The sequence below is a fragment of the Pipra filicauda genome, unplaced genomic scaffold (assembly GCF_003945595.2).
Source record: "Pipra filicauda isolate LSUMZ 115617 unplaced genomic scaffold, ASM394559v2 scaffold95_size2449627_pilon, whole genome shotgun sequence".
Taxonomy (NCBI): domain Eukaryota; kingdom Metazoa; phylum Chordata; class Aves; order Passeriformes; family Pipridae; genus Pipra; species Pipra filicauda.
This window is the reverse complement of record NW_024105153.1, coordinates 1,987,552-2,000,145: the sequence shown is the minus strand read 5'-3', so window position 1 is coordinate 2,000,145 and position 12,594 is coordinate 1,987,552. Positions and strand designations below refer to the sequence as shown.

General features: G+C 42.3%; 1 protein-coding gene across 1 annotated transcript in view; it reads right to left on the bottom strand.

Annotated features, from left to right (window-relative positions):
* The window catches only part of PLBD1 (phospholipase B domain containing 1), a 36,535-nt gene extending 24,449 nt beyond the window's left edge, over positions 1-12,086 (bottom strand). The window contains exons 1-2 of the mRNA XM_027722742.2: positions 11,884-12,086; positions 6,034-6,253 (exon numbers count right to left, since the gene is read on the bottom strand). Coding sequence (XP_027578543.1) covers positions 6,034-6,253; positions 11,884-11,959 — 296 coding nt within the window. The 5' untranslated portion in view covers positions 11,960-12,086. The remainder of the gene's footprint in view (positions 1-6,033; positions 6,254-11,883) is intronic.
* Between the last annotated feature and the right edge of the window lie 508 nt (positions 12,087-12,594).

Below are 12,594 nucleotides of genomic sequence, written 5' to 3'. Positions count from 1 at the left end.
TCTTGTGTTTTTTTATTTGGGTAGCCATTTCATCCCCATTAGCTAATAGAAACAGAAGTTGAAAGGTTTTGTTGGTTAGTTGGTTAGGGTTTTTTTGTTTGTTTTGTTGAAGTCCTTCAGGATGAAATCAACTACCAAAAATGCTCAAGAATCCAGATATTAAAGTCATCCTTCCATTTTACGTGAAATGTAATTGTTTGATTCAAACCAAAACAGAAATTCAACATTTCTTAATTTTGGGTCAAACTTAACTAATTCTTTTTTCTTCAGTCGCTGATTAAATTTAAAAACAAAAAGGGGGAAATCAGCAGAGAATTATTTCGCTGAGGTCCTGAGTTGATAGATACAGAACTTCATCAATCATCAGTAAATTTATCTCCTACCAATGCTAAGAGAAAGAAAACAGCACTGAGAAACAGATACCAGCCTCAAGGGAAGCCCATGCCAGCAGGACAGAATTCCAATAGCAAAACCCATGAGAGCAGCTTTTTCTGGGAGGGATGCAGACAGGAGCTCTTCCCAGTTTCCCTCAGGGGACAATTAGAGAATACAGACAGATGACTGAATGGTTTGCTGATGATTAGAGAATCATCCACTGATCTTCTCCACTATTTCTTTCCTTTGCCCCATTCCCAGATGATTGCATGAACTTGATTGCATAACCCTGCTGCTTCTTATCTTAGCTCTGGTACCATTCTGACTACCAAATGTAATTGTTTGCACACATTCAGACAAAACATTAACCCAGTAAAAATGGGAATTATTTTTCTGGTAGTTTGAATTATGTTGTTATGCCAACAGATGAGCAACAGAGCTGGTGCAAAAAGACAGCTCTATACTGTGTTAGTAGATTAACTGATGCATGAAAGGGCAGACACAGGTTGAGGGGATCTGTGGAGGGAGGTGCTGGAGCAAGAGAGAGGAGCATTCAGCAGCTTTACACCATTACACCTTTCACGAAACTGCAGCTACAGCATTAATTTTAGTTCTAGAGTTTCCTATCTTCCACATAACACAAGACTACATGACATAATCATAACCTACTTCTTGAAGAGGATAAGAAAGTTGAAGAGACAGATCAATATTCTCCACCCCTGCAAATTCACAGAGAATTCAGCAAACAAAAATCCCAAGTAATTTTAGGAAGGAAATTAGAGCTTAGCCTACTCCATGCTACAAATCAGAGCACACCTGTCACTAATGTGGAGCAAACATGTGGAGCAAACATGTGGAGTTGGTTTACCTGGCAGATGGTCATTTAGTGATTAGAAGCAGTTGAGGAGGATACACAGCTAGGATACTGCTCTAACCACTGCCTAGGCCAGGACAAATGATCAGGCTTCCAGACTCAACCATCAGCTCTACTCCCTATTTTGCACTCAAAGGTTATGCAACACAGGCAGATTTTACAGTAGCATTATCTTTAAGCTGTAATGACTGATGTAGAGGTTGGGTTAGTTCAGAATCAGGGGACTGAAAACAGCTTCTTTAATGGTTTTCAGTCTTGTTTATGTTAACAGGGGACAGACAATTCCTGGTATTGATTGGGGTTTTTTTAATAACCAATGTTATCACGAATTTTTCCCCTAGTTGCTCTCTTTGATATTTTTGCTTTAACAGAGCTTCTGTGTGCATGGCCGGCATGTTCTGTAAGGGTATTATTCTCTGAAGTAAATTGGATCATTTTAGTAAGGTAGGGCTTTGCAACTACATCTAAAGCCAAATGCAAGGTAATTACAAATCTGAGACAAGAATTCAAAGCCTAAAAACAGAAAAGCAGAGCCCTGCTTCTTCAAATTACTGAGGAAGATGATAGGATTCAGGTCAGCTGAAGCTGTATCAGAAAAGAGTAAAATTAATGTCGCTTCAAATTTAAAATACTGCTCTTGGGCCCCTGGCAGACCCCCACTGGAGCTATTTGAAATAATGTCAAAGATTTGGATGTGCTCTGCCACTAAGTAAAGTAAGGCCTCATTAACACTTCTCTGTTTGCAATGGAGAAAGAGAATTCATACCTGAGAACACCAGAGCAAGTATCTTTGGCTGGATGATAGGACTGGACCTTACAGAGGGGTGAGAGACCGGGGATAAAAACAAGTGTCTGGATCCCCAGACGCTACAGACACTAGGATTCAATTTATCCAACCCCTAACTATGTATTTTCAAAACATATAGCTATCTGAATTAGGTGCCGACATTAGAAAAATGAAGCATGCTCTAGAAAAGGCTTATGTTTCTACCATCACTGGTAAACTGGTCTGACTAGATGAACTATCACTTTTTCTACAACAGACCTATACAGCTAGAGATGAGATTAATTTTTCCTGAGTAATCTGACATAAAACAGTTGTAGCATACTTCATATTCTGCATATTTATTTTTTTTTTAGTGTGGTTGTTTTACAGTCTGTTTAGGTTCCTACTAAGGGCAAAGCATATGTTTTTAAGAAAGGTACTTGGTCACTCTTTTGCTTACATGATAAGGCCTAGCTGTGTCTTAAAACTCTCCTTCATGCCCTAGGGTGTAATGTGAGAACTGAGCTAGCTGAGAATTCCTGAAGGTCTCCAAATTGCAGGCACTGTCAAGCCGCAGCTCCTGCTCACCCAACAGCTTCTGCAGGAACCTGTGCTTCAACCTGGGATCAAGCACACAACCTTTCCTTCCTATTAATGCATCACATCAGAGCTCTTCCTAGTAAGATTTCAGGGTGAGTCATTACCACATATGGATGCAAGACAGCTGGACACCTTGGAGTTAAGACAACAGGTAGCCATGTGCTAAAGGGCTCTTCAATTACCAAGCATACCCAATGTTTTCACATTGGAGGGCTGTGCCTGAGCCACCTGAGGTGCTTGTACAGGCAGCTGACACAGGAGTCTTCACTCCAGCAGCTAAGTGGCTGTCAATGCAAATAGAGCCTTCCCCAAAGCTAAACACATATTTACAGTCTCCCTTGTTGTTACCAAGTCCTTCAAAAGGAAGGTTGAGCTGAGTGCAGCTACTGTGGGCACCAAGGTGTGCAAAAGTGGAATGAGAATGTTTAGAGACACCTTCTCATAATGGAAGTTGTGATGGTGCTGGAGAGTTTCCCTGAAGAGAGGCTGAATGGGCCAAGAAGTCCGATGGGAACAGAGTTACAGACTGAGAAAGGCTGTTTCCTGGTGTTACTTCAGAAGACTTAACTGTCCCAAAGATAGAACTTCTGCCTGCATATTAATTAGGATCCTGTGAATTTCTAGGCAAGATGAAGGAGAAATGGAACTCTGAGAGCAATATTAACATCTGCAGACTTAGAGAGTTCTCACTTCTCCTGCGATTCAGGAAATTGCAAACACAGCGTATAAAAGGATTCATTAGTTGCAGTTTGCCAAATAAAAATCTACCAAGGTCGTGCAGCTAAAACCTGAAGTAATAAGGTTCTCTGTCTTCTCAAAGGTCAAGAGAGTATATCACTAATTCATCTCTGCTCCTTAGTTGAAGCATTTTCAAAAGGTATTCTTAGTTTACAGAAAAACCTTCTTTATCCAAAATAGCTTTATATGACCTGACAGGAAAAGCTTATGTTCATCACCTCCAGTGAGAAATATGCTTCCACTGCATTTACAGACATACAACAGGGCAAAGACATAGCAAAAAACCCAAATTCAAATGGTATGTATAATATTTGATAGTCATTTTAGTGATGGTAAGCATTTTCAGGTCTTGCACTTGTCAGAGGATTTCTCTGTGGATTTTCTCAAAAAGTTTCCCCCGAAAAGACAGGCTTTAGCTACTTCTGGTTTTGCATCTTAACCCACTCTCGCACTTAATCGCCTTTAAAAGTTGAATTTCCCATTTTGTTTAAAAGCCAAAGTCTCAAGCCCTACTTTTCCACATTGATACAAACCCTCAGCTTCACTTCCATAGACTTTGAGATCTCTGTTCATTACTATTTCTGCTATATTCACTTCTCTACAAAAGGCCACCCAGTGCTGGAAGCCCTACAGCAACAACAGCCAGGGGTAGGAACCAACCTCCGTAAGCACCTGACCTGGAGAAAGTGAAAGCCTTGAGCAGAATAATTTGCATAACTTCACTTCTGTGAATCTTCATTTAACACCCATGGGGAAAAAAAACCCAAGGGGGAAAATCTCCTTCCTCTAAAACTCAGCATAGACTAAGACACAGCAAATAAGCCTCTGCAGACACTGTTTCACATTCAAATCACATTTAAAGCAACAGACATATACTTATGTTTGTTTAAAAGCCAGGAAGACACATAAATCTACTGTGGAGGCAGAAGAGCAACAGGGTATGAGTTGTTGCTACTAGAACACTACCTGACATCTAATGGGGCTTAGCATGGCCTGAGCTACCTGTAGTATGACAAAGCTTAAGCTTAATCATTTAAGAGATTAATATACCTAGGTAAAGCCTTAATGAAAAAAATCTGTTGAGCAATATCCAATTTTAACAATATTCTAAATGTTATGCTAGCATCGCCCAGATCCAGACATAGTTTACATAAATTAATTGAATAGCACAAAACAGGAACCTCTCAAGCCAAATAATCCAACAATATACATTCAGATCTCTCATGTATTTCATTTTCATGTATTTCATGTATTTTCCTGCCTGAAGTACAGGTTGTGTGCTCAAAACTCTAGGATTCCTTTACTCTTCCTCTCAGAAGTGTTTTGTTTTTGACAAGTATTACTTTATTAAATTTCCCTAGCATGCTTCTAGAGACTTAGCTGCCTCGCCAGCAGAGACTTACTAGAGTGACATTATCATGTGATCAGAGAACCATCCATAAGTATTAACTGATCTTAAATTATCTTCTTAATTAAATTAATATTATCTTATCCAGAAGCCATATCTGACAAACATTCAGACAACCTTCCCTTGCTGACCTGTCCAACACAGTCTGTATTTATTTCAGTGTTCTGAAAGCAAAGCTGACAAAGCCAAATTCATGTCACTGCAGCCATCACAAACCTCTACCAACTGTTCCCCAGCCATGCATCAGAATTTTGGAATTTTTCTTTTCCTCTGTCAACTTAGTCATAGGAAAAGATGGAGCTGGTTGAACAACAAGCCATGTGTGATGTTCTTAGCTACATCACCAGCTACACAGAATCATTTAGGCTGGAAAAGACCTTTAAGATCATCAAGTCCAACCTAGCACTGCCATCTACTACCAGTGAGTATTTCATAGTGTCATTCTGTCTTGCAACTGAGTCAAGGAAAGAACAAGGTATGGTTTGGGGATTATTTTTTTTGGTTGGCTGTTGTTTGGGGTTATGTATTTTGGGTTGGGGAGGATTTTTTATTTAATTTTGTTTTATCTTGGGAAAAAAAAAACCTGCTCTGGAATCATAAAAAGTACAAAATTCAGACAGTTTTCATAGTGGGAGAAATTCAGTCCCTCAGGGCTTTCAGGAGAACACTGACCCTTCTGGACATACACCAGACTTATCAGTATATATTTTTTTAATTTTTTTTTTAAGTTGGCCAAAACAACTTCCCGTGCTGTGAAGTTTTGGTATCTGCTGCCTAGCAGTTTCTTGACAGTGTTTATTGAAAAAGGTCCTTAAGGAAGCCCTGCAGACCTTGCTAGCAACATTTCTCCCTGACTGATCTGCTCTCAACTGTCTCATCTACTGTTGGTCAGTCACCTAACCACACACTGGGGAAGTAAGGACTTTTTTTGCTACCCCTTTTGCAATTATTTACAACACAGGGCTTATGCACTTCCTTACACATACACTATTTTGTGATTACATTAGTCAGTAACATAGATGCAGGACTCATCTATCTCACCAAGGTGTTAGGAGAGCCTGCAGAATGAGAAGCGGAAGGCATTTTTGATCCCATAATGAAGAAGCTATACCTCATGCCTGCTACTAATTAGAAGAACAGCGTACAACTGCAAAATGTATGGTTAGTTTAAATGGATGGGTATTCAGGGAAGTTAAAGCAAACAAAAAAACCTCACAAGTACAGAAATCCACTTGAAGTGTCATAAATTGAGTTGCTTCCTGAGATACTTACGGAGCTGTGAGATAGCCTTCCAAGAAGCCAGCAGCATACATGATATCTTCATTGCTTAAGGTCTGACTGCCATAGCCTGCTCTGATCTCCAGGACGCCCCAACCTGTTGTCTGTATACTGTTGTTGTAGAAACCATAAGCATCTCCACTCCTGTCCAGTGTGTTCCTGACCTGAAGTGTTTTTTCAGCTTTATTCCAGTAGACAGTTGCATAGCGGATTTCTGTGGTGGAGAAGAAAGGGGGCGAGGGAAACAAACAAACATAAGTAGGTATTTCCTGTCCAATACTGAAATGTCAAGGCAATATTTTGGCAATTTAAAAAAGTTAATTTTATAGCTCTCCATCACATTTAGTTCTACTGTGGAGATCAACACTAATGTTAATGTACTGAAAAAAGGCATGAGAACCAACTGGAGCTTTACAAAACCTTACAACTAAATATTCTCATGTTATTCTTCTGGACATTATCTACAACTCTTTCAGTGTAGAGCTCCAACATAGCTGAGTGTTGACATAAAATTCAGAAAACAATTTCCTTACCTGGTCCAGAAAACAATCTATACAAACTTTACTGAAAACAACTTTAGAAGACAGCATGCCCTAGGAACTGCAAAGGATTATAAGCTACTGTTGACTTTCTTTTCCACCTAAAGATTCAAAAAATTGCAAAAGTTTTCAAAACTGACTTTCTGGGCAACTAATCCTGGAGATGGCATAACAGAAGCACTAGGACTTAGTGGATCACACGGTTAAAGACAAAAGCACCACACATATGCAATCCTTTTTAAGACACAAAATGCCCATCACCCATCTGGAACAGAATCAATCCCAAGTGTAAAATGAACAGGAAGTAAGGGCACTAGACTGCTCAGAGTTCCACTTGGACTGCTGTTTTAAGAAACATACTGATGTTTTAATCCTGCTGAGCTGAAGAACAAAGAGGAAGGTACACTGCTTTCCAAAGTAGCAAACAAACAAAACCCCAAAACCCCACACCCTACAATTTTAATTGAACCTTCCCTAAAATGGAACATTATTACATTAGCTCTTTATTCAAGAGTGATCAAATCACTAATACAGTATTTTAAGTGAAAAGAGTTTAAAAACTATAAGTCAGAGTTCCTAGAATTATTTGAAAATTTTTAAGGGATAAACTCACAGACAGTCCCTCTGAATGGCTGTACAGCCCTCTGGTCTATCACCAGCAACCTTGCTGAGGGTACACTCTGCCCCATTGCTGAGGTCATTAAGGAAGATGCTGAACAGTATCAACCACTGGCATATACCACTTGTTACCAGTCTCCAGCCAGACTTTGTACCACCGCACACTAGGTCAGTCTTCATGATATACTAGAGACACTTCTCATGGTAACAGAAGACACATTAGCAGAACAAGAATTTTAGTAGTGAAAAAACTTTGGGTTTTCCCCCATTCTATGAAAAGAAGTGTTACATGAATATTTAGAGATTAAGTCATTTCAGGGACTTGGAACACAGTGTTTAAAAACATGTTTTTCATCTGCCAGGTACTGAGGCTATTTAAAGGACTGAAACAGGACAGACTTTGCTTAGTTTTCTGTTGTCTCCTTAACTATCTTCTAGTAATACATGCAGTAATTTCTACTTTAGGTTAAGGGCAAACATGGGAATCACGCAGACTGAAAAGTCTGTAAGCAGAGGAACAGGCTGATAAGGCTCATCACTGGAGAGAGCCGAAGGTCACCTTACAAAGCTAAAGCTTACACAGCAAAAAAGTCAGGGAAAGGGAGGTCCTGAGAAGTGGTGCAAGGGGTCAGTGCAGAACACAACTTGTCTGTCCAGCAGCAAATGGGAAGGCTGATTCCAACCAAGAGGCCCATTGCAGGGCAGAGGAGAGACAGGCCATGTGCCCAGTACACAAAGATGTTGAGGAATGGGTAGAAAGAGCAAGAACAAAGCAAGGCAAAGCATGATCATCTTCCCATCTCTTCAGGAGGTTGTAGAAAGGTGGCAGGAAGTCAACAGGAACCAGAGCAGCTGGGTATTGTTACTAGTGCCCACAAACTAAATAGGTATGTCAGAGAAACTTTCTTCTGCCTAAAGCAAAATAGCTGTTCCTTTCTTTTGTAAAAGAAAGTTGATGCCAATGCCAGACAGACCTATCTGACACAGGTACTCTAACACGGCAGGCTGGGTTTCTTTGTTTTATGCTCTGCCAGAGCATGAACATGCAGAGCTATTTTCAAAAGTCAGAACAAACTTTTCAATTACCCTTGCAGTTTGCCCTGCCCCAAATTCACTACATGACAAATTTAAACTGAAGAAAACCAGGACTCATAGAGGATGGGAGAGGAGGGGAAACATTAAATTACAGGATAATTTCCAACAAACCTTGAGAGGCCCTTAGAGGAATAGCATCAAGGTAGCTGTCATAGACATAGTTTAACCATAATGCTGGAAAACACTATTTCGCATTACTGACTCTTTTTTTCATCATCTCATCTCACCTTGATGCAGTTGGAGTTAAAACAACAAGCTTATAAATTTGTGTACACTTCAAATACACTTACCCCTCAATGTAATCAAAGCATTTGCTATCACCTAGTCTATTACAATTTTGTTGCGTTCATCTAAATGAGCAGGGCTACCTTTGCCAAGAAAACTGAAGAACAGTATGACACAGAACTGAAGTATAGTATGGAATACAGATACACAAGAAGCAACTGCACATTTCCAAACAATCCTGTTTGAGTTCTGAAACAAAAGGAGCCTTTCCCTTGAATAATACTGGCATTCTTATATTTATTTTTGGAGGCTGAGGCAGGGGCCATAGCATCTCTTATCCCAGCAGTTGTATTGGTAAATTCTTGCATATAAATCAAATGCAACATTTCCATGAACCTACAAATCATCCTTTTATCATCAAAGTTAAGACTTCAGAGTGTGCAACCCATTAGGGCTCTGAAGAACAAAAAAAAAAAAATAAATGTGTGACTATTCCATAACAGTGTTGCTTGGAATAATATAAATAACACACCAAAGAACACAGTATTTACTGCAATGAATGAGTCAAAATCCCAGGGGATAGGGTAGGTCAGTGGAATCATCATTTCCATCCCTGCAATGAGCCAGCCAGGAGAACTGCACAGCATCAGCAATACACAGTTCTAGCACAACTACCAGTGCACTGCATGGTGGGAGAGAGAAGTGGAAAAGTGCAATGACAGAACAAGTTTGGAAATAAGAGTTTCTTCTCCTTTCTGCAGTCAGTAAGGACTGGAGGAAATCCTCCCTCAAACTGTCTGCTTTTAAAGATACATAACCTTTCTGTTAAATACATATCCACAAGATACTACTCTTCTGTTTCACTGAAAACTAGTTTTGCATCACTTTGAAATACAAAAAAATCTAGAACAAATTTGCACATCTGTTTTCAGTATATCCTCTCCTACAACTAAGATTCGGTAGTAAAGATTATATTATCGCAGTGCAGAATTTAAATGTTTCAGGTCAACCTGAAATAAAGATGTTTCCATTCAATTTTGTAATTTGATAGAGCTTGGCCTATTTTCCCATTAAAAATTTTACAGAATCATAGAATGGCTTGGATTGAAAGGGACCTTGAAGATCATCTAGTTCCAAATCCCATGCCATGGGTGGGGACACCCTTCATTAGACCAGGTCGCTCAGGGTCCCATCCAACCTGGTCTTGAACACTTCCAGGGATGGGGCATCCACAGCTTCTCTGGGCAACCTGTTCCAGTGCCTCACCATCCTACAGTAAAAAACTTCTTCCTAACATCTAATCTAAACCTGCCCTCTTTTCAGTTTGAAACTACTGCCCCTACATGCCCTTGTAAACAGTCCCTCTCCCTTCTTTTTATAAGCCCCCTTCAGGTACTGGAAGGCCACAGCAAGGTCTCCCCAAAGCCTCCTTTTCTCCAGGCTGAACTACCCCAGCTCTCAGCCCATCTTCATAGGAGAGGTGCTCTAGGCCCTCTGATCATCTTTGTGGCCTCCTCTGGTCCCACTCTAACAGGTCCATGTCTTCTTTTTTTTTTTTTTTCAAGAACCATCCTTTTAACTATTTAAAAAAGGTTGTATACGTCTAAAGGACAACTGAAATTTCAAAATACAGTTATGATTGGAATCCATTACAAAACAAATATCAAGTACTTCAGGGCTTCTTTAGAGATTAGGTTAAATCACATAAGAAATTAGCATGAAGCCCAGTAATTTTCAAATAAAGGAGTAAATGCTTTCTTGATCTGCTTGAATATAAGCTATTTGTGTTTCCTATTCTACTGGCCTTAATTCATTCTATTTCCTCATGCATTTCAGGTCGAAGTAATTTTTCAATTTGCTTCCAACGGGCCTGTCATTATTTGAAGCCTAATCACCCGATTTGTGCTTACATCAGAGAAAAGCAATATTCAAATGTGAACTATCAATTAAGAGTTTCAGTCTTGTATGGTTTTCATGTTCACAAGGATACTTACTAGTAAAGCTTAGCTAACACAACAGATTTGCCAAAACAGTTATAGGTCCCCAGTACAGGTCATCCAGAGAGGAAACAAAAATAATCATTCAACAAGTAGCTTTACTAATCTCGGAGTACCTCAATTTAAGCCATTTTTATTAGAGAACATTCTCTAGAAACAGTTTCCAAACTGTATGATGAATCTTCAAGGCATTCAAAATGCTGAAGAACAATGAACCAAATAAAAAAAAATAAGGAATCTAGACAATTCACAGTGTTGAAAGCTCTGTTTAGTCCATTAAATAGCCTAAAGGCATTTCTATTTGCTCCTTAGTAGTTTTCTACCAGTACTTCAATTATGATGTTAGTTTCAGCTAATACCCAATTGATTTCTACTTCATACCTGAAATTTACTTCCAATTCCTTTGAATGATTCACAGCTGACCTCTCTATCCTGCTAATGTAGTACTGAAGTGTTTGCCAATTCAGGTAAAATTTGAAAACTAGGTCTGCGAGATGAGGTGGGACTGTCCACAAAATTACATGCTTGTAACATTTTGCAAACATTGAAACAACTGTTACCTGAATTTCTCCTTGTTTTGTGGCAATTAATAAATTAACTCGGAAATTCCCAAATTATAAGCACGTAATCCAGCCCTTAAGACCTTCACTGAAAGCAGCAGAAGAGGGAGATATTGTGTCCCTGCCCGTGGCAGGGCCATTCCAACCCAAACCATTATGTGATTCTCTAAGAGATCCAAAACACAGACCAGACCTATACCCAACAAGCCAGCACTAGTCACAAGTCACAGCACGCTGTAGGCCACAGCGCCACAGCAAAGCGTCCATCCTAAATGATTCCCATGCCTGCATACTACATGGAAAGCCAGCACTGGTGGGAGCTCAAGGTAACTTCCCATCTGTTGGATTCCTTAGTTTGGTTCCTCTTCTGGGAACTGGGAAGACGTTTTGGAAGCGCCAGCACCGAACACCCACGAGGCAGCCCGGCCGCCCCTGCCCGGTCGCCGGGGCACGAGGTGCTCCCGGAGCAGCGCGACAGGCACCAGACCCCGCCCGGCCTGCGGGTCCCGCCGCGGGAAGCGAGGACTTGGCGGCCTCGCACCCGCGTCCCAGGCAGCACGGGCAGGAGGCGCGGCGAGGAGCGGCCGCACCAGGCGGGGCGCGGAGCCCGGCGGGTCCCCCGGGCGAGCCGCGCTGCCTCTGCCGGAGCCGCGGCACAGCCCGGGCCGGGCTACCCTTACCTACCGCCGGGCACCCCCGGGACGGGGGGCACTCTCGGGGCTCGGGCAGCCCGGCTCTCTCCCTCCGTCCTGCCCACCCCAGCGAGGGGGCTTCGTGCCGGCCGCCCCCCCCGAACCCTGCTCGCCTCACCTGCGCGGCCGGCTGCCGCCCACAGCAGGACGAGCCCCCAGCAGTAGCGGCACACGCCGCCACCCGGCCGGACCATCCTGCGCTCCTGCGAGCGCCGGGAGGCGGCGGGACTTTAAGAAGTTCCCTCGCTCAGGGCAGGTCTCGGCGCTGCTCCCGCCTCCTCCGGCGCCCGCCCCGGCCGCGGTGCCCCGTGCTGGAGGTGGCCCTGACGGGGCGACGGTTTTCCCCCGCGCCGGCCGCCGGGAGGTGCGTCGGAATGTGCCCGGGAGCGGCCGGCATCTTTCTTGACCCAGTAGTTGTTTGGAGACAGCTTTCTTGACCCAGTAGTTGTTTGGCTGGTGACGGGGGTCACTCCTGGCCGAGGTCCGACCTCGCAAGACACTGAGGAGGGGGCCCCAGGCGAGCGCCTACGGCGCCCTTGGGCTTCCAAACGGTGATTAACCAAAAAGGGGCGAAGCTTTATCAGGAAAGGCTTCCGAAAAGCAGCAGGAGTAGGGTGGTGCCTTGTCAAACTACGCGTTTTGCATCACAGGAAAGGCAGCTTTCGGCCCTGTTGGGAACAGCAACTGTCGTGTGTGTTCCAGCAGAAAAAATGAGGGACAGACCTTTTCCTAGATTTTACAGGTAGAAACAACTTTCCATGGGGTTTTCCCTTGAACCCCATTGGTCCAGATAATTTTTAGGCACTGTTGTTGTCTGAACCCCATTGAT